A 22,698-nucleotide genomic window follows, 5' to 3' on the forward strand; every position below is an offset into this window, starting at 1 on the left:
CCAAGCTAGGGTAGAAGCCCAGACACGTGTTGCTGAATCGGAAGCCCAAATCACTCAACTTCAAAACAAAAATGCTGAATCAAACCAAGAAATACATCAATTAAAGAAAGAAAATGACCGATTGCAAGAAGCAATTTCCAACCAAAAAACCCAGCTTCAAACTGTAGAGACAGAGCTGGAACAGTCCAAGAAGGACTATACAGAAACCGAACACCTTCTAAAGAAAGCTGTGTTTGAAAACAATGACTTAAAATCTCAAATCAAAGACAACAGCAGCTATGTGGCAAACCTCGAACGACAGTTGCATGACGCTGAAGTCAGAGCTGCAGAACCACTAGAAATTCAAAAGATCGAACCAAAAGAGCTAGCTGAACTTGAAGCTGAGCTCACAGAACCGGGGAGATACACCCCATCTCCTCCAGCAGCTCAGAGAAACCCATTACCCCAGGGTTCCACAGTCCGTGATTTAGACAGCATAGCTCGACACATAAAGCGTTTTGAACCAAATTTTAATGACTCCAACTATGACATCCTAACCTACGTGTCTGACATCAACTTCTTTTTGAAGAGGCGTCCACTCGCCTCAGTAGATGACAAGATTTGTCTGATAAAGATGACATCCAGTCGTGATGTCAGCAGCTTTATCGACCGCCAACCTCTCAATGTCAGAACTGATTTTGAAAAGCTGTGTCAGGCCCTGAAAGAGGAATACCGCGACCTCATGCCAGACACTGGCCTGATACCTGCCCTTCGGGTCAAACAGGGACGATCAGAGAATCCCCATCAATATTACCACAGGCTACGTCTAGCCTACTTTGGATCCCAAAACAAACCGGGAATGGAGGAAGATTTGCAATTCAAATCTCTCTTTGTCGAACACCTGCATCCTACTACTAGCTACCACCTTGGAGTGTCGGCTTGCCCACGCTCCTTAGACAGCCGACAGCTACGTGAGCTGGCTGCAAAAGGCTTCTTTAAACAGAGACAGAGTCAGTCCAGATCAGCAAAACATAACACTGTTCTGCGTCTTGACAGCCCTCCCTCACTGATGGAGCTTGAAAGAACTTCAGGCCACAATTCACATGGTCGGATTACTCATCCACCACAAGCTAAGCGGCCTGACTCAACACCGAAACAGTCCTCACCTCAGGGACCTAGGCAGGCCCACAAACCTGTCAAACCACCTTGGACTGGCGGACGCCAGGACCACATGAAACCTGTTCCTAACCAAACTCGGCCCCCAGGTCACCCACGAAGGGGACGGTCGAACCGTTGGGACAGACATCACAGTCGTGGTGCATCCCGTGACAACTACTCGCATAGGAATGATGAGAAAGGCAGACCCAGACGGAACCACGTCAGTGGAACGGGTGAGTCTGACATCCCTCACATTTCCCAAAAAGTAAAGGAGCTTAAACAGCTGCTCCAAGAGGTCAGGAAGAAACAGAAGAAGTCAGAGCGTGACTCTGTAACATCTGTGTCTTCCTCCACCGATTCCTTCAGTCCGTCAACCACGGCTGGAGAAGAATTCTACTTGGGACCTCATGTCGATGCAATGCACTCAGACCCCAACCATGAATATGACAACCCTGCCAGCCAACCAGATGACACAGAAAATATGTCAAACTGGGAAGCTGATGACCCTGACTTTGACTCAGACCCTGAGACTGACACGCCAGATTCCCAACAGGGGGGTGATGACCGAGAACCCCTCAGTGCGCTCTCAGAAGTCCAACCAGACTCTGATGATGAAATTTTTGAGACCAATGCATTCACTGGTCCGATGACATTCCTGAGCCACCTCACTGAAAAAGGAGGAACAGGCCGACAATTTCTCCTACCGATAAACATTGAAGGTGTCCTGGATCAGGACGCACTTCTGGACACTGGAGCCGACATCACAATAATGTCACTCCCTCTTTTCCAGGAACTGCAGCACAGACTGCACAGGACAGGTAGAAAGTCTGATTGTCAGTTCTGTGACTTAAACATCCAGCCATATGCACAGACGACGGTCACGTTGTCCACTAGGGCTGAATTGATGCTTCAGATAGGACATATGACACTGATCCATCCGGTGTATGTGTCATCTCTGGACAACACTCCTTTCCTTATGGGGAAGGACCTTCTCAACCGCTTTGAACCCATAATTGACTTTAAATGCTCTGTAATCTATGCACAGGTCTGCCAGCCCCTGCCAATCGCAGCTCCTGATGACACTGTGACACAGAGTTACAGACAAGAGCACACAGACGACACCTTGCAGGCTCCACAGAGCCCATATGATGTCTTCCTTTGCACAGTGGCTGAATCCACTCCTGCAACCCACCTCTGTCCACAGGCTGAATATGCCACTGAAACTGCAGGTATCAAGTGCACCAGCAGGGCAGCACTGCATGACCTCCAGCTTCCACTAGACCCTGGTCTTCCTTTCTCCATCCAGAACATTCCTGTGGACACTCCTTGGACAGGTGCCTCCACATGTCAGCCCAGCCCAAAATCTTGTGCCCACCCACCCACCCTGTCAGCCAGTGAGCTCACTCGCCCTCCCTCTGCTGCCCCACAGGCCACTCACTCTCCTGTGTTGGTCTCCCTGGCAGCTGACTCTGACCTTATGACCCTGCCTGCGCTTGGCTCTGACACACAGGGCCCGGTTCCAGATCTTGTGAGTGCTAATACCTACACTCTGCGCTCTCTACACTTCTCCTCGGCTTCTCACTTTTGGCGCCTCTCTACTGTCCTCGCCACGTTTCTGGTGTTCATCGGCCTACTTTTTCATGCTTTTGGCCCTCTCACTTCACCTTCGTTCGTGGTGACCCAAAACCACAGGGGGGTGACGTTGACACACGGCCATGAATCACTATGGGCAAATCCCAGCCTGAACACCGTTCACCAGACCTCAGGTCAGATAGGAAAAGCCAACCACAGAAAGTTTAAAACCAGACTACTCCTACTTCTGATAGCCATCACAGGAACTCCACATGAAGTGACCAAAGTTCCACTCCTTAAAATAATGACAGGTAGACAAAGGATTCTACTACTGCACCTGCTCTTCCAGCCAGAGGAAGCCTGTGTTGATACAGCTCACACAGCTTCCCACTATACGACTGATGTAAGTGACCAAAACCTCACGCAAGATAACCACCAAGTGGGGGACAAAACATGGTCCTACCTCTCTGCCCAACCACCTGAGAACACTAAACGAAGTGGGGGTAAGCTCAATCGAAAGCTCTTCCCTCACAGGCCTGACCACTACATGATTAAGGACAAAATCTATCCTGTAATCTATCAAAACAAAATCGATAGGGACAAAAACCCGTCCACTTTAAATGAATACATAAAAATCGCACCGAAACTTCATAAAGACTGCATGGGAAGCAATAAATCAGTCAGATCTCATACCAGAACTAAATAGATAATTAGGAAAAAACTAAACATCCTAGAGAAAAACAACAGGTGTAGAATAGAACAAAATTAAATAACTTAATTTTACAAGCCAATTGTAGAATTAACAGAGAAAAATAAATAACTTAATTTACAAATCCAATTGTAAAATTAACAGGCAAAGAAATAAATTACTAAGTTTACAAATTCAACTGTAGAATTAGCAGAGATAAAAGGAAATAAATAACTTTACAATCATAAGCCTAACTTTAACAACTAAACAACCATACAATCAAATTGTCAGGAAATTACCAAATTAAATAATATAATCACAACAAACCAAGACAGTTTACTAATACTAACACAAACAGAGCTGTTGTCCTTCCTTTTAGACTCAGTGAAAAATCACTTGAGGTCCTCTCAACCACAGGTGTCTTGTCTTCAGTTAAGTTCACCCTTTAATATTTTTATTAGCACCCTCGTTAAACTCCGTAGGTACAAGTGGGGGTTAAACCCATCGTATCAAGTGCACAACTGACCGTAGCCTCTGTTTTGATTCTCGTTAACATAAGATTCGCGTCTCTTATCACTGCTAGTACTGTGAATTCATAACTCTCTGTTTTCCAGGTTGTCTGCTCACCCAGTAGATAAATATACTTCTGTCTGACACGTTTCAAGACACCAGCTTTAGGTAAATCATACATCTACCTTCTCACTTTGAATCATACATTCATTACTACTGACAATTACACCTATCATACGGTTAAATGACAATTTAACCATCATCTAACACTTCTGTAAGGATTTACATTTTTCAGAAGTGACATATATAGCTTTAGGTTTGTTTTAATTTACCTTATTTTGTTTTATTTTTATTCTCTAAGCCCATAGGCCTTACCTACTCTTTATTAGAATCTTGATTCTTTTACTTTACCTTACTAGTCAGTAATAAAGCTGTTTCAGAAGCTAACCCACTAACCCTTAGGATTCCTGTTCCTGATACTAATAAACATCAGCCCTGAATCAGAGCAGCATCTGAGTTTGTTCCTGTGTTCCTGACGACCACGGATGACCTTGATGTTGGACCGAAGTTCATCTGGTACAACGAACATCGTTCCAAAGTGGGGGAATATGTAGCAAGACTGCAAAGGCCCTGGAATTCCTGAGCTGATCAAAACTCAGATAAGCTCTCCCTCTCTTCAGCACTGACCAACACCCATCTCTATAGGAGGATTGAGACATTTGTATTTCTGTAGGTTTTCATTCACAGAAGGATGGAACTCCTGTGAACATTTAAACCCCTGGAATAACTTCTTCTTTTTAAAAGACAATGACTTTCAATTATATGCTATGGACGTTTGTTTAATGAACTTTCATGCTAAAATCCCTTTTCAGCTTTAGGAGACCCTCAGCCAGAGATGTCTCTGCATTCCACAGATCAGATAACAAGTCGTAAAACTTTATGGCTGAAGGCTGGAGTCACCCTCTCTCTCTCTTTGACTGAAACAAAGAGACTGGAACTGAACTTAAAAACCTTGCCAAATTAATATTTCTGGAATGTATTTTGTGTTTACAGGATTACCAACGTCAATGGAAATCATTCATCATTAACATATCCGAAAATCAAGATTCTATCTTTCACAGAAGTCTAGATACTAATTTGTGATGTTTAATCATTTCTTCCCCAGGATACTATGATTTTGGAATGAATTCCAGAATTAACCTCTGAATTTCCTCTCCATTTAGGTTGAATGATGACCATTGTATTTACCTGTTACCAAATCTCTGACTTGTTGTTATATTCTCACTGTGATACATATTTTTAATGTCATAAACATAAACATATAGTTATGAATGAAATGATTCACATCATATGAACATATGTATTAATCTACACATTTCACTTTCACACAACTGAATATGGTGGGATAGACAGATCGTGTTTTGCGCGTTTAATATCATATTTTAATCCATTCTGGATTCCTCTTTCTTCTCTACTCTGTGAGAACAAAGAGATTCCAAATTCCACCAGACTCGCGCCTAAAAGTTCTCTCTCTCCGCCCAGGTCCTCCCCTTAGCTGGACCCACAGATAAAGTCAGCCGTAGCCCACATCATCGCTCTCTCTTGCCCTTACGACCCTCTCTTCTTACCCCTCTCTTCCTGAGAGGCCAACCAAAGTCTCTCTCATTATTTTCTTACCTAAAGCGCGTTTTTCCTATCTTTGAAATTCCCTCACCATCTAAGTTTGTTAACTATTTATCTTTTAATATTTTTGTAACTTAAGGAGACATTTTGCTCAATTTTAAACCAACGTTATTCGTTTTAATCTGAAGAACCGATTCAGAACCAGCATTTATTTTTCTTAATTTTGACCGTTTTTCATCAACACCCATTTTTCTTGGCTAAAGCCTGAGAACCATCATTTTTAAGCACTCAGCTGAGAACTCCAGAGATCTGCTGGACCAGGTCTTTGCATAGAACCGATCAACCCGCGGCAGGACATCTAGGCCACCACAACGACGACGCACCGCTCCGAACCCGCAGGTCCAGACCGTGTGCTGCGAATCTGAAGGCCTCGCAAGTCCCAGCCCCATGACGGTTCACTTCAATAACTCCAGCTGAGTTTGCTCTGATTCCATTCTATGGGTGATGTACTAACCGCTTGGTCATTTAATTCATTTAATCAATTTATTCTCTTACAAATCATTAGAATTCTTAATCCAAATTACCGGTTACCTCGTCAGGTTAGCTCTGGCTAATCCTCACCATATTTCCTTCTCTCTCACACCACACACACACTCCCACATTCCACGCACACATGTAGTCCTGCACGCACACACACACACACACACCATATCTACATTGTACATAGTTCACTTGTCATTATTTTCATAGAATAGTTAATAAATACCTCATTTTAGACCAAGTTACAGTCTTGTGTTTCTTTGTGTAGAATGTGGTCAATTTAAACGAGGATTCAAGACTTTTTGATATGAGATTGATCAAAATTTTTATGAATATTAATAATTTTATTAATGTTAATTAATAAATGTCCTAGCCATTACAATGCTAGGTGGTGCCCCAATTATTAATAACGAGAGCAATAAATCATAACGTAGTACCGCTACAACCTCCTGATGAAATAAAGAGTTCGCTACACAGACAAAGTGATGCAGGTGGAGAATTTATATCAGCTAAACGGATTTCCCACAACCTGACATCTCCTAGATATTTATGGCTTATTATTAATTGCCAAATAACCAGAAAGTCATTTGTAACCAAATAGGAATCTCAATTATTTCACAGATCAATCGGTTTACTCATCAAAGAGAATATGAGTCAGCCAGTGGAGAGATTTGTGTAATGCTGTCGATGGCTCAGCAGAAGCTTTGACAAATCTGAGAAAATAACCCGTCATGATTATCTCTGTTTGAATATGTAGAGCACCAATATTTGGTGGAATGCCTGCTTTGCAAACTGTAGATATTGAGTCTGAAAAAAGTAGGTATTCTTAATGCAGGGATGGTGCAATATAAATACCCTTTGTGTCCAAATTATGTGAAGCATCCAGCATTTTAGCACAGCTAGAAGGTTATATGGATGACAGTGTTGCTTCAGTCAGTCCAATTAAAAATGTCTGTAATATTGGGATACACTGACATGAAATTTGTCACAGACTCTTTATGTCCCTTTGGTGATGCTGACTTCACCTCTAGCATGACAGTTTTGGTTCGGATTCAACTGTATTGACTATTGTCCCTTTGATTGCTGTGAAATTTGCCACAGATCTTTAATCTCCTTACATGCATTGCACAAACAGTATTACATGAAAACATTCTGTGAGGGTCATTTTAGCGTAAACCTTCACCTTAAGCCTTCAAATCTTATCAATGCAGCATTTCTTTCCAAAGTGGCCAGCAGCACAGTAATTAAAAGCCCCAAATTAGCAACTGAAATCCCAGTGACTTGCTGAAAATGAACAACTCATTACATGTTTCTTGAGAAGCTCGTGTCTTTTCAATTGGGAGTCAATTAGGAATTTCTTTGGAGGCAGCAGCTTGCAGCTTTTGTTGGCATTGCACTTTAGCGTACAGCCACGGTTGTTGCTGCAAGCTGCAAACACAGAACCTCAGCTTTCTCACTGCAGTGTTGACATTTTTGGCAACCTTCTGCTGAACCGCGATGCTAGAAGGGTTCTTGGATGGATAGTTAGCTGGTGTACAGTAATTTGGGTAGCTCTAAGTGTACGGTCTTTTGTGCTTTTACTTGAAAAATACTGAATTAAAAAGGAGAAGGCTGTCGCTAAACCAGCAGCACTGCTCAGTTGTATTGAAGCCTGATTATGTTCTGATTTCTTAGGGTCTCCTGTTGGCTAACATGTACCACATGAACAATAAAAAAAAAATATTTCTAATGAAACAAATCCCATGGGGTGAACCAAGGCAGTGTGACAAATGAGGGGAATGAACAGTCTGAGTGTACAGCAGCTGAATATCAAAAACAAAGATGGTGCAGGAAGGACTTGCAATCTGGCAGGTGGTCAGACAAAAAAAAGAGAGAAATTATAAATATAGAATATTATATGGACAATTTCTTCCCCTCTCTAATGGATCTCACGTTTTGTGTTTAACGTGTAATGAAGCTCACATGACATCAGGCAAAGCTACATATCCAGTGGCACGTCCAAATCGTGTGCTTTTGGTGTTTTCACAGTAAAAAATCTAAAAACTTAAGTCAAATTCTTAGAATGCTCCGTTAATCAATCATTTTAAGACCTCCTAACTGATGAATAATATTTAGAGATATGATAAAAAAGAACTACCAGAATGACACAGTGAACCAAGAAATGACATGATGTAGCTTAGCATTACACAGTATTACATTACATAACACAACATGACATTACATAAGATTTTACAACGTATATTTTACAGCAAGAGTTAGTCATGTAAATTGCTTTTATCCCCCCGTTCCACTTCTCTTATCACAGTTCACTTCTAAAGCCCACAACAGACAGAATAAATAGTTAAATAAATACATGCAAAGCAAAGCAAGGAGAACTGACATGAGAGGAGTTTAATCCTCTCCTCCCTCTTGATCCTGCTTGGCCCCCCGCAGTCACCAGTTGGTACAGGCCACAATGCCGTATAGCCCCCTCCACACACACACACACACACACACACACTGTTCTACAACCCTACCGAGGCTGTCTGACAGAGTGAGCAAGCGAGCGTGTGCGTCTGCATGTGTGTGTGTGTGTGTGTGTGTGTGAGACACTAGAGAGGCAGCCGAGATGAGAGTGTGAAGCAGTGAGAGGGAAAACCTAGAAGAAAAAAAAAAGGAAACAGCAAAGGCGATCAGAAAGAAGGGGGGAGGGATGGAGAGAGGGAGGGAGTCAGCAAACACAGCAAAAAGGCAGAGCAGAGGAGAAGAAAGGGAAGAGAGAGAGAGAAGGGAAGAGAGGGAGATAAAGGGGTGATGTGAATGCACTGTCTCTGAGAGTACCAAAGTCAAGAGATGCAATGACTAGATGACCATCCACTCCACATACCAGCATCCTGTCCTGGAGCCTTGACAGGAGGAGGAAACGAAAAAGAAAACAGGGAAACAACAATCCACACACACTCAAAGGTAAACACTCTTCAACCCCACATCAGCGGATCATGTCTTCTACGGGGTCAACCAACCACAACAAGCGTCTGGCATGTAAGTAACCAACAGTAGTAGAATGTAGTGTGTCTAACTTTGTCTCCCGTACAGCGAGTTACTCTGCCCTGCTTTGTAATTTAACACTGGATGCTGCCTTCTTTTGGCCGTTTGTCACATTGCTTTTCGGAGCTCATACTTGGCAACGTAAGTCTTAATGTAAAACTGTGTGGCAGATTCTAATTCTCTGCTACTAGAAGAGCCTCACATGACTCACAAGTAAGCCCTCAGGGGCTCATGGCGAAAAGGTTTAACTCCTTCATGTGACACGTTTCATTTAGCAGCAGTTAGAAGGTGACAGATTAACTCTACTTTATGTTGCTTACAGTGTTCTTAGTAGGTACAGCATGACTATTATGTAATTTTCTTGTTTTTCTAACTATGTTGCCGAAAACTGTTCCCTTATGATTAATTAATTCACTATCGCCTGAACTAAAATTACTCACCTTCAGTTTATCCCTTTACTTCCCCATTATCCTTCTACCTCCCACCTGTTATCAGGAACACTTGTAAACGTCTCATTGTCCAAGGCAATAACAACAACAACAACAGCCCTGGGTCATCTCTGTTTAGCCTGACAGCCTTGATAGTGCTGCAACGCTGCTGATGCAGATAGGGTTTAATCACAGTGAAGGGATAACAACTACTCTGTAAAGGAAGAAAGTCTTCCTACGGAAACAGTAAAGACATGCTGACACCGACTTGCTCTCTAGAGAAACTTTCTAATTGAACAAATGACACCACAAGAGCCATTCTATAGGTGTCAAGATGATAATCTGCTCTTTCCCTGACGCTATTTGCAGCTTTAATGAAACGCTTCTGCACGAGGAAGCATTTGAGCTTTAATGTAAACAGACTACATGCAGAACAGTATATGAGACCACTGAAAGCCCTGTTTTGATTGGCCTAAATATGGAGCAGTGTGCATGGCTGGAGGTCATCTTTGTATTTAGCTCTGAAAAGAAGTGCCTTAGTGGCTTTGGGAATGGGCAACAGCCTGGGAATATAAAATCTGATCAGACACTCACAGAGCATGTGGTCAGAGAAGGTTTAATCACAGAACTGAGATCTTCAGAATCAGAAGATGAGAGACCACTAATGAAGCGCACTTCAAGATAAAGACGGTTGGAGATGATAAAAGACATTTACATAATGTGTTCATGAAAGTATTCTCTGTTCTATGGGCATGTGGTCATGCTTCCTGCAATATGACGTGGCGTGATGGTGGCGCTGGGGGATGTAGTAAGAGGCGGGACAGCATAAATGACCAGTCTTGATTTACCTTCTGCTGTGTGTTTGTGGAATATGTGTGTGGGCAGTGAGGGGAGTGGAGACTCACGGCGGGGGAGGTGGCTTTTGTGTTGCAGTGATCTCACTCATAAATGATTTACGCCTGATGGACTGCTGTGGCTACAAGGCCAGCAGAATGGAGCGCTTTGCTCGGTAAATAATAGCAGTAATTCCTAAAAATGATGTGGCTGCATACTGCTGAGAGATGGCCGGCCCCCGACACCGGACCCTAAGGGTGGATTGGGAGATAGAGGAGAGGAGGGGTGGAGTTTGAGATGGATGGACTGTCAGTTGTGACTGGCCATGCAGCGTAACTGCCTAACCAGCTCTCTCTCTCTCACACACATAACACCCAAAGTCTCTGTTCACTGAGAGCAGAAAGATGATCATGGGATTTCTTTCCACTACACCATATGACTTACTGGTTCAATAGAAACATTTGTTCCCTGCTTCCAGACTAGAGCCCGGAACTCCTGATGTATGACTGCGCCATAAAAATAAATCAAGAGTTGAATGTTTTCATCATAGAAAAGATGCTGACAAAGTATCTAGAAAGAAGACAGCTGAGAGGAAAAATACAACTGAAGGTAACGATGTGCATTTTCTAAAAATGCTTCAATAGCAATTTAAAGACTAACAGCAGGGATTATGAGCTGTGAAAGAGACCACAAGATCAAACCCTGGAAGAATAAAGGATCATGTGCTTCGGCTCAGCTGTCACCTCTGGCCCCTGAACTCGTAACACATCTCAAACACTAATTCCTAAACGTAAAGAAGAGCTGCTGATCTGATCAACAATAATGAAAAGAAGAAAGAATCTGAACGGTTGACAAAAAGATCAACATGAAAAAGAAAAAAGACAGCCTTTCTTTCAGTATCAAAGTCTATAAAAATGACTTCTATTCAGTTTCTTTGCCTTGACACACAACAAATGCAAAATAAAATGAATGGCATCCTTGCATCTTTGTGTTTGTCAGTGTGAGGCTTAGCTGAGGCAAGCAGATGCAGAAAAGCCATTTACATCAAACCAACCACTGACACTACAGTTACTTTATACACCAGGAACAATGCACAGCAGACTCAGGTTGCATAACCACATTCATCTTCCTTCCTTCCTTTCTTTCTTTCTTTCTTTCTTTCTTTCTTTCTTTCTTTCTTTCTTTCTTTCTTTCTTTCTTTCTTTCTTTCTTTCAGCCTGTACATGCATTTCCATACCCTGAGCTAACTCCTCGTGCACTACAATGCAGTAGGAGTCCGGCGTAGGGCGTTCAGCTCAAGGATTGTACCAGCATTATGTAACAGGAAGACCTAAGTAATCATGGTTCAGTGTGGGCTGAGATGGAGCATGTATTTCTGGGTGGGGGGCCATAGGTCCTGTCACAGATCACAAGAGTCACGGAATTTGTCAGCTCTGAGAATACTGTAAAGCCTAATTCAGTTAACGGCGTGCAACATTTGTCTTTGTGTCTCCACCCAGAGTGAATTCATCTGTGATATGTTTTTGTTTTTTTCCACCCCAAATAGTGGCATAAAATGAACAAAGGGAGGATCTATGTTGAGGGAGCTTCTTGACAAACCTAATTAGACCTCCTCTGACATTTGTGTGTGAAGAACGTCAGAACAAGTCAACAAGCTGTCCTTCCTAAAGGCTCTGCTGATGGCAGCTGAGAAATGAGTCTTAATGTGGCTGGATAACTACCCATATTTGTCATTCATATTAATCTACTTTTTGGAGGTATGCTTTCGTCTTTGTGAGGCTAAATGTGCATTCATTTTAACCAAAAACTACAAGAGTAAAAATGAAAAGAAACAAATATACTGTGTTGATCTGCTGTAATTTTAAATGTAATTAAATGCATGTCTGGCTAATTAGCTTACTGCCTACCAACCTGCAAGTGAGAGTCACTTTTAGATTTCTGGATCCTGTTTGGCAGAGAGAACTGTAACAACACTATAGCCCTGCTCCAGGGCAGCAATCAGCAGAATGAGTTTGAGTTAGAAAACACTGCCTGAGCCACTTTCTGTGCACAGCAGCTATACAAAATTTATAACTCTGGATATATTTTCCAGTAATGTTGTTTTTACTGTCCATCAGCAGATATAACTATGTTGTGTTTTAGTGCCGTGTCAGCAGTTGAAGCCAAAAAATACATCCGTTATGTCAGTGTGGAACCAGCATATTTGAAGCATGGTACTTCTCCTTTTATCTGCTCCCCTGGTTTTATTTTCTTCTTCATCTTTTATAGGCTATCTCTGTTAATAGCCTGAGGCCAACACTTCCCCAACAGAGCGAAATTCAGCCATCACAGCTGTAAAGCTTTTCCATGTGACCTGTATTTTGTAGTCCAGATAAGGGTAAAGAAGCAGCCTGAGAACTGAATGGGTTGGCTTGTTTAATACGGGACTATTTTATCAGACTTCATGTGCAGTGACCCCTGCACGAAATTGTCTTAAACATCAGCAAACACTGGATTTAAAGTGTGAAAAAAGTAATTCATGAGCCACAACAGCCATGCAAGGATCATTCAGGGTTATTTACCAAAAGCGAGGAATTCCTCTTTTAGGCTGTGAACACCATCTGGTTCTCACACAGAGCTTAGTAGTATTATAACCTTAGCTGATTTGCATGAAAACCCACAACATGTCTTCCACAGCAGGATTATAGGAAACTCTGAGGTTATCTGGATGAGTCAGTCTTTTACATACGTGTTTTTTTTCCCCACGCAGGAGTCGACTCATGAGGACATGCAGCTAAGCCTGTGTGTGGGTCGGGCATGTTCATGGTCAGCTCAACTTGAGTAATGCAATCTGATTTCTAGATAAACAGACAAAGAGAAAGATGGCGAGGAGTCATAGAGAGAGAGAGAGAGAGAGAGAGAGAGAGAGAGAGAGAGAGAGAGAGAGAAACCTCCATAAGGCCAAGAGGCAAAACTGAAGTTTACATAAGCTGTGTAGCTGCATCATCATCAAGCCTCATCATTGCTGTAACAACCTTTAGTAACTGGTTTTGTCTCAAGCTTCCCACTGCTGCCAAGTGATGACTCCTGAATGGACACTGACAGTTGGCAGTGGGGTGGTAAGGGGTTTGGCAGGCTCCTGGTCTGTTTAAGGATCCTGCTGCTCATTAAATCCCTCCATTTGCAATGCCAAATACAATGCCAGGACTTGCACTGTTCTTCTTGTTGTCTTGTTGGACTGAGGAGACATGGGGGGCAGTGGGCTTGCACAGTGGAATGACTGCATTTCTTTGGCTGATTTGTGGACTAACGGAAGCACACTTTGATTAATTCTGCTTAGTATTTTTAAGGTGTGTGTTTATTATAAAAATGCACACATATTTGACAAGCTGAAAGCAAATTATATGTAATTAAGGTGCTGGGCTATAAGGTTCCAGCTGGTGTTTTAATGACGATGGAGGAGAGAGCTGTCCAAAGCTACATTCAGACCAACTTTAGTTCTACTTTAAAGAAATGCCTGTCAAGTAATGCAGAAGGCTCTGGCACTAAAGTGAAAAGTCATCCGTGAAAAAATTTGACTTTCCCCACAACATCTTCTGATAGAATGCTGCAACGGCATGTCAACACATGCATTCCTGGTGGATTACTGCTTTCATTCAGTGCTTGTTGCATCACCTCTATAACATGAGCATGGGGCTACATGGTGCAGCTTATGGGGAAGCTGTGGAAATTACTTAGATAAGGTAGTTGGGTATACCATATGGAGCCATTTAAGATGAACAGTAAATGATCTGCACTTATATTGTGCCTTTTAACCTAAGCTCGGTTTTAGGAAGGGTTTTGCAGTGCGTTTTTCATTCACGCGCATGTAGTCACACACAAACGGCAATGGAGCTGCAATGAAAGTTACTCGCCTGCAATCAGGAGCAACTTTGGTTTTGTTGTCTTAGGAACACAAGGAGGGCCTGGGGGTAGAGCTGCTAAGCCTGCAATCAGTGGACAACTTGCACTGCCACTCAAGCCACAGCTGGTGCAAAGCAAGAACAAATGAAAACAAATGTGCCTGGCAATCATTTTGGTCCACACTGATTGGTAATTTGTCTCCAGATTGGTATTGCAACATTGGGAATTTCAAAAAATCTTACATATGATACCACAAATTCTATACCTGCAGCAACATATGATAAATATTCACTATGTTCCAGTGTAGCCAGTTCCTTTAGCTGGACATATTATTGACATTTACACTGCCTGCATTTAAGTGTGGACTTTGGTTTATACTTAGCAACACTGTAAGCTTTATGTCATTGCCTGTATTCCCACAAACTGCTGGCATATAAGCCAGAGAGAATATGTACAGCGGCCCTGATTCCTGCCTCCACAGACAGCTTGAATGACAGAATAAAGGGCTGTCATTAGTGACAGTGGACACACCCCTCCTGGGCAATGGAAGCGTGACTGACGGATTGACTAGCTGGGTCTCCAGAGATGGAGCCGCTCGAGGAGGGAGGCTGGGCGAAACAGATGCGCTGCAGTGTTTGTTTTCAAACAGCAGAAAGGGAATTCTCAAAAGGGTCAACTGTAGATACAGCAAAGTCAGTGCTGTTGCTTTGCATGCTGGGTCCATCTGCTGGAAACATTTTACCAGGTTAGTTATGGAAGCTTGTTACACATTGGTGGACAAAATGAGCATTAACCATGCACCGTAAATGCATAAGCACACATGCAGCGTATGAACATGCTCACACATACAGATTCATACTGCCACGCACGCACACCACCCGAAAACACTGGTGACATGAGTCAAAGTGTCAGCTCACTGAGGCCACAGGGAAGAGACACAATGTGTGCTGAGGAGAATGTAGCACAATTACACAACCACAGCCTGTCAGCATGGCAGAGGTCAATGCACGAGGCAGTGGATCTCTTATTTTTCATAATATGTCTGCAGTTTCATACATTGAAATAATAATAACCCCGTTTTCAAATAAAACATAATTAAAGCAGAGATTCAAGCAAATATTTAGTTACACAGCTAATGTCATACCTGTATTATATTCTTCATTTGATTTTCAAACTGCATGCAAGCCTGATCACGAACACTAGAGGTCAGACTAATATCATGAGAAAAACAAGTTCTTTGCCTTAAGAAAAGCCACAGAAAACTGCGTGAGAGGAACGTGGGAAAGTAATGGTAAAGGACTTAAGAAAACAAGACCTTTTTGTGATTAAATCTATGTGACAGCAAGTTGTTAATGCAAGCATGACAGTTTCTTGTATGAGAGACTCTTCATTAAAGCTGTTCTGCTGGTGAAAAGCCGTATAATGTTGTTAACTGAAGAGTTTTGAAGTGTTTTATGACTGGGATTTATTGTTGTATTTGAATAATCATGTCTTCTAACATCCGCTTATCACACTCTGATGACATTCAAACAACTTCAGATTTCTTTTAGAATATTTGTCTCAATTAACCTATTAAAACATACATTTTCATTTTTAAAAATATTTTTATTCCTATGGATTCTTTACTGAGTATAAACAGCAGCATCCTGGATGTGAACCACAAATTCTGTGTTTCGTGGTCTGTGCCTTTCTCTCTGTCAACATGCCATGGCAACCAATGTTTTCCTTCAAGAGAATCACACTTAACAATTCAGTAAAAGCTCCTCAGTGTAAACCAGAGTAACACTTAACATTCTTACTCCATCTTCAATTATGAAAAAAAGCAATTTTTAAAAATTAGAACCGACCACACTTCCACATACACAAACAGTACCAATCAAATGCTTGGATAGACCTTCTCATTCAACATTTTTATATATTTTAATTATTTTGTACATTGTACACTGACAGTCATTAAAAACTTTGAGACCATATTTTTCAACATAATTTTTATTTTGAAGCCCGAAACTGGATTTTCTTCATATGAATCATTTGTTTAGCATATTGGCATACAGAAACAAAAATCTAAAGTTTCAAGAATGATTTCAAAATAAAGAATTTCACAAAAGAAAACAGCACCTGCCAAACACAAAGTCACAACAGTCATACCAAGTATGGCCTCCATTTGCTTCGATGCAGGCAGCAATCCGTCGGCGCATGCTTCTGATTGTGGGTTGGGAACAGCCCATACGCCTGGCTACATCACTGTAGCTCAAACCGGCCTCCACCATACCCAGTGCCCGGAGACGTTGTTCATGTGATAGACGCGGCATGATGCTGTTCACTGGACTAACAATGGTGGCCTTTTCTGGGCCTTTATATAGGCCTTCAAAACCCATTCTCAAATTGTGCAGATACTCACTGAGTATTGCTTGGTGTGTATTTGGTTCACTTTTGCAAAGTGACCAACCCATGTGCAATGAATCATGACAAAATGACAACTCATCATTATCTCAACTACCAGGGCACTAGATCATCAGTAAATCCACAATGAATAATTACAACCCCCCTACAAGTAGAATTCTGCGTACATTTCTACCTCAAAGTTTCTATTGACTGTCAGTATAGATTAATACTGTCAACATCAAAACTATGAAAGAACACACATGGAAGTATGCAGTAAACAAAAAAGTGTTAAACAAACCAGAATATGTTTTATATTTTAGATTCTTTAAAGTAGCTTTGATGACAGCTTTGCACAATCTTGGCGTTCTCTTATGGCCTCATGGGGGAGTGGCCTGGAATGGTTTTGAATTGACAGTTGTGCCTTGTCAAGAGTCAATTTGTAGAATTACGTGCCTTCTTAATGTGTTTAAGACCATCAGTTGTGTTGTGCAGAGGTAGGGTTAGTACACAGTGGATAGCCCTATGGACTACTGTTGTAATCTAGTATGGAAAAAACGACTCAACTCAGTAAAGAGAAACTACAGTCCACCATTAGGTTAAAACATGTAGGTCAGTTGATTTGGAAAATTTCAAGAACTTTGAATGTACCCTCAACTACAATCACAAATACCATCAAACGCTATAATGAAATATGGCTCTCATGAGAACCAACTCTTGGTCTTCATGAGGATGAAGACTGAGAGTCACCTCTGCTGCAGAGGATAGCAGACAAATCTCAACATCAACTGTTCAGAGAAGACTGTGTGAATCAGACCTTCGTGGTCGAATTTCTGCAAAGAAGCGACTACTGAGGATGAACAAGAAGAAGAAGAGATTTGTTTGGGCCAAGAAACACAAGAAATCAACATTAGACTATTGGAAATCTGTACTTTGGTGTCTGCAAATCTCACATTTTTCCTTCAAACCAGCGTGTCTTTGTGAGATTCAGCGAAGGTGAACGGATGGTCTCTCCATGCATGGTTCCCACCGTGAAGCACGGAGGAGGAGGTGTGATGGTGGGGGGTGCCTTGCTGGTGACACTGTTGGGGATTTCTCAAAAATTCAAGGCACACTTCACCAGAATGGCTACCACAGCATCCTGCCCATCTGATTTGCGCTTACTATGACCGTCATTTATTTTTCAACAGGACAATGACCCCAAAAATACACCTCCAGGCTGTGTAAGGATTATTTCACCAAGAACGAGAGAGATGGAGTGCTGCGTCAGATGACCTGGTCTCCACAATCAGCTGACCTAAACCCAAGTGAGATGGTTTGGGATGAGATGGACCGCAGAGTGAAGGAAAAGCAGCCAACAATTGCTCATCTTCTCTGGGAAGTCCGTCACGACTGTTGAAAAACCATTCTAGGTTCTTCTCTCTTGAAGCTGACAGAGAATGCCAAGAGTGTGCAAAGCAGTGATGAAAGCAAAAGGGGACTACTTTAAAGAATCTAAAATATAAAACATATTCTGGTTTGGTTAACACTTTTTTGCTTACTCCATAATTCCACGTGGTCTTTCATAGTTTTAATGTCTTCAGTATTAATCTACAATGTAGAAAATAATTAAAATAAATAAAAATTGTCCGAGAAGCTGTGCCCAAACTTTTGACTGGTACTTCAACCTTTAATAGTGAATAAAAAAACGGTGAAAATAGTGTTGTAATGTGTTTCTTGTCTTGTTTTGTTGTCAGCTGAAACAGACAACTCTCATAAGGTGCGTGAAAAGGATTCTGCTCAGCACCTTAAGCTGAAGGACAGACAACGGTTCTTCGAAGACGTCTACCAAAAAGACTTGGACAATTATTTACCTTCTGCACACTTGCAGATCGACTGCAGGAAACGTGAGTTACTGTTTGTTCTACTTCTCAGGGGGCCTGAATATCGAACTGTTTTTCATAAGTGTATAAGAAATAGATGTAAATATTACAAATATTAAGTTACTGGCTGATGATTAACTGTTTTACATCTGCTCACTATTAAAAACAGTTGAATCTGGTGTCATATTCCACTTGTATATTCAGTCTTCATGCTCAATGCTCTGTAGTGGATATATTGTCAGTATCCAAGCTATTTGGAGGCAACAGCTTTTGACATCAACAGTGTGTATTTACAGGTATGCTCTATCTGCTGTTTTGCTGCAGCCCCTATGGGTAGTATCTCATCTATGGAGGTGAACGTGGACGTTCTGGAGCAGATGGACTTGATGGACATATCGGATCAGGAAGCCCTCGATGTGTTTCTCAACTCAGGTTCGGGAGCAGACGCGGGAGCGCTGACGTCTCCTCTACCAGGTTTGCCTAAATAATACAATCAAATGCTATATTTACCAAAGCACCTTCTTTCTTGAGCTTACACCAGGTGTGTTGTTGTTTAAATTAGACTCACAGAATGGTGCACATTGCTGTGTGCTGTGTCATGCGCCAGGTGGCCTTTTTAAATGTCTGCTGCTGTCAGGATGTTGTTAGGCAAATTTAGAATTTCAGGTCGTCTCTCACATGGACCTTACTGGCCTCAAAAGAAGCTAAGATGGTACAGTTTGTCCAATTAGAGTTTTTTCAGGGTAGACACAGCCGTGAATGCTTGGATATTGGATGACAAGTAGACGTGTATGAGTGCGGCAAACTTTCAGAACACCACCCACTGTATGTCAGTTAAATAAAATTAAACAGCACATTGAAATGGTTAAACCTACAAACCTACTGCCTACTGGCCTAAAGCTGTTCCTGTAATCTGTTTTTGCATCCAGATTCTCTCTAAGGCACAAAACCTACTGTGGGCTCGGTACCACAAACCCAGAACGTCAAGATTTATGACATTCTGGGAATATTATCATAATCTGTTAATAGATTGGGTATTTTTCATCATTATTAGCTGTTTTAATTTCACCAATCCATTCAGAAAATCTCCCAATTTTGGTTGGAGTAGACTTCCCCCAGGATAACGTATATATAGCTAAAGGACGGATGAATGGGTTGATTAAAAACCTGTTTTGAACTAATTCAACCTCTACAGAAAAGGACAGAGTTATACGTGTTGTTACTAGGCATCAGGTGCACAATTGTGTATAGAATCTGCTCCAAAGTCAAAAGCACGATAATGTTTTGCACTAAATCAGTATCTGTGAAGACAAAGTCAAAAGGTGCTGTCAGCTTTGCAATTCATTAAATCAAAGTGATTGAACTCACTTGTTGAGACCTGTCTGAGTGATCCCTACATACTGCATTTCTTGGAATATCTAATAACAAGTCAAGACAGCGATATGGTTGCTGTAGGTACTTTGCATATGCAGTTTTGGTGACTCAGATGTGGGAATTACAGACTTTCTGTGATTAGCAGCAACACAACAGGTTTCATCACGTTCTAATAGCTTCCAATTACAGATGGTGAGGACGAGGATGAAGATGAGGAGGACGAAGATGCAGAGGTTGTCTACAGGGAGCGTGCATCTTTGAAACGGCAACATGAAGTTTACCGTGGCTCACAGTCCCGCATTTTGTCTACATCGTCTGGTTCCAGCGACACCAGCGTGGGCGGAGTTGACACGCCTGTGATCCAGTCAGATGATGAGGAAGTTCATGCCGACACTCTGCTTCTGACCTCTGTTCCCCAAAACAGGGATGAAGAAACAGAAGAGGAAGACGACGAGGAGAGATGCCTTCCAACTAGTCATAGCAAAGACTGACTTTTGCAGCCTCTAGAGCTTGAAACCTCTCTCTGTCTCCACATTCCTTTGATAACATCCATATGGGTTGAAACCTCAGCATGGTTCACCTGGCTGTAACATGCTATGTCTTTTCAGTGTTTTCATGATAACTTTGGATATTTCTTCAAATGTTAAAATACATCAGTGTTTATTTTTCTGACTGTGCCACACTCTGTTTTTTTTTTTTGCGGAGGTCTCACAAGACGTAAAATATATATTATGTGAGTCATTCCACTCTCCTGCGCTAACAGGTTCTAACTGACATGGCACAGATACACTTCAAGAGTTATTCCTTTCACTGCCAGACAGAAACCTGCATCCTGCCAATTTTGTCTTGAAAACACAGGTTCCTTCTTCAAAGCCAAAGAAAGAGCAAAAACGAAAGGAAGTTATTCTCACCGTACAAAGTAAATGGCTTCAAGGCAACCACAAAAAACTGAATATTTTGAACTTATATGATATTATACCTCATTTCTAAGTATCTTGAATTTTCCTCATGTTGTTTGTTGGTCTTCATGTTACAGTAGATAGGAGTTCTCATGAAAACTCCTTTAGGGTGTGGGTCACGTCAAACTGTAGTCTGTTGTTCTGGTATTTCTTTGTCTGCAGTCTTAAAATGCCTTTGTGGGGAACATTAAAAACACTAAAGCTTAAAACAGACAGCTTTAAGCTTCAAGGCCAATCTGACAGGACAGAGTTTCAAAATGCAAAGGCCGCGCATCTTCTCCTTTCTAAAGATCGATGTGTTACACAAATGAATCCTAGAGAGTAAATCCCCCCAACACCTTTCTTTGAATTCTTAGGAACTCTCGTTGTGTGCATGCGGAAACAATGTACAGCATACTGAATGGAACTGTATTTGCAAATGCATGCCATTCTGTTCTTGTTAGTGACTACTTAAGATGGTTTCAATATTTCGACTGCTGCGATACGAACCTGACCTAAATAGTCCTCCACTTGAGTCGGAAATCGACTGTTGGATAATTTTGGTCACGTGGACAATAAGCAACTCAGCTGGCAGGTTTATATGTTTCTGTAATTTGTGTTTCTGTTTGTGGAGTTGTGATAAGGGCGTGGATGTTCGAGAACGCACGTAGCCCCCAGATCCAACGGCTTCTCTCAAGACAACCTTATTACTTTTAATATCATGATGTGTATTTCTTCCTATGAAGAAAGATAAATGAATAAAGCAGAGGGTTAAGCTGTCGAATGTGCTGTGCATTTGCTTGATTAGCTTTTGACTCGCAGGCTTCTGGTTTCTCTTTCAGTGTTTTTCGTGCTGCAGCATTAAGTGGTGGTCTCACCACCTTTGCAAAGTCTGCACTTGCCCTTCAAATCAGACTGATGACAAGCTCACTCTGTATCTCACGCATTAGGAGTGGTTTACAAAGCCCAAAATTGCTCTCACTTTAAGTACAGCCTGTGAATGAAGGGGATTATCTCCCCACATGGAAAATTTTAATGTAAAGTCGCAGACAATTATTGTACCTACACATACACATGGCTGTTGAGCTGTGCACTGAGCATTCCAGTTCTGCTAGTTTTACTAGTTTGCTTTTAGCTTACCCTCATTTGTTTTCAACGGCATTTTCTTATATGTCATTGAGGCCTGTGGCTGAATTGTTTGCCCTTCCTCTATCATACCAAGGATGGGTGTTACTGTGGGCAACGCTTGTATGTGCTGTACCGAAAGCTATGATAAGTTTCACTGTGGTTTGTTATCACACACACTAAGATCTCTGATCATTACGCAGGCAAAAACTTATGATTTATATTCCACCTTAATATGAAATGTCCTTCAGGTTCGAGTTAATCTCAAAATCACACTACTGACAGCAGTGGCCAAATGGGCTATATGCTACCTACACTGAAATGACTTATTTTAGTGGTTGCATACCTCACTATTCTTTTTGGCCTCTAAAGTTAGCCAAAATGTAATGACTGCATTAGGATTAGTCTGCCCAACTTCAGCAAATTTTTAGGCTTCAGACCTCTCAAACTCTGGTGTACTTTCTCCGACAGATCAATGTGTTAAGGATCTTTCTTAAGGATATTTGGAGGCTTCAGGCCACTGGATCATTTGTCTTTCCCCCTTACACAAACTTTCAGTTTCACAAATTCTTTGGCTTGCTTTTTTTTATTAACACTGAAAGAACGATTGAAAAAAAAAGAACTAACACAGATCCACATGTTGCCATGCTGTCTGCCATCCATTTTGTCAGAGAAGAATGAAACACAAAACTGAAGCTTTGAAATACATTCTGCCTATGCAATATAAATGTAGCAGCATGCTTGTTCATGTTTATTATTATAACTTCTTGATGACT

General features: G+C 41.6%; 1 protein-coding gene across 1 annotated transcript; it reads left to right on the forward strand.

Annotated features, from left to right (window-relative positions):
* Nucleotides 1–8,558: 8,558 nt before the first annotated feature.
* On the forward strand, nt 8,559–21,581 carry LOC110957398 (dysbindin-like). Its single transcript, XM_022203391.2, has 4 exons — nt 8,559–9,091; nt 18,360–18,509; nt 18,810–18,959; nt 20,049–21,581. Exons 1-4 carry the CDS (start codon nt 9,049–9,051, stop codon nt 20,348–20,350), a joined length of 645 nt encoding a protein of 214 aa, XP_022059083.2. The 5' UTR covers nt 8,559–9,048; the 3' UTR covers nt 20,351–21,581.
* The last annotated feature ends 1,117 nt before the right edge of the window (nt 21,582–22,698 follow it).

The sequence above is a fragment of the Acanthochromis polyacanthus genome, chromosome 6, assembly GCF_021347895.1.
Source record: "Acanthochromis polyacanthus isolate Apoly-LR-REF ecotype Palm Island chromosome 6, KAUST_Apoly_ChrSc, whole genome shotgun sequence".
NCBI classification, from domain to species: Eukaryota; Metazoa; Chordata; class Actinopteri; family Pomacentridae; genus Acanthochromis; species Acanthochromis polyacanthus.

Bases quoted from the DNA above. Each gene is read 5' to 3' on its own strand.
- LOC110957398 (XM_022203391.2), top strand. From the start codon at position 9,049: ATGTCTTCTACGGGGTCAACCAACCACAACAAGCGTCTGGCAT. The intron at 18,510-18,809 runs GTGAGTTACTGT...GTTTTGCTGCAG, and splicing joins GCAGATCGACTGCAGGAAAC to CCCCTATGGGTAGTATCTCA. The intron at 18,960-20,048 runs GTTTGCCTAAAT...TTCCAATTACAG, and splicing joins GCTGACGTCTCCTCTACCAG to ATGGTGAGGACGAGGATGAA.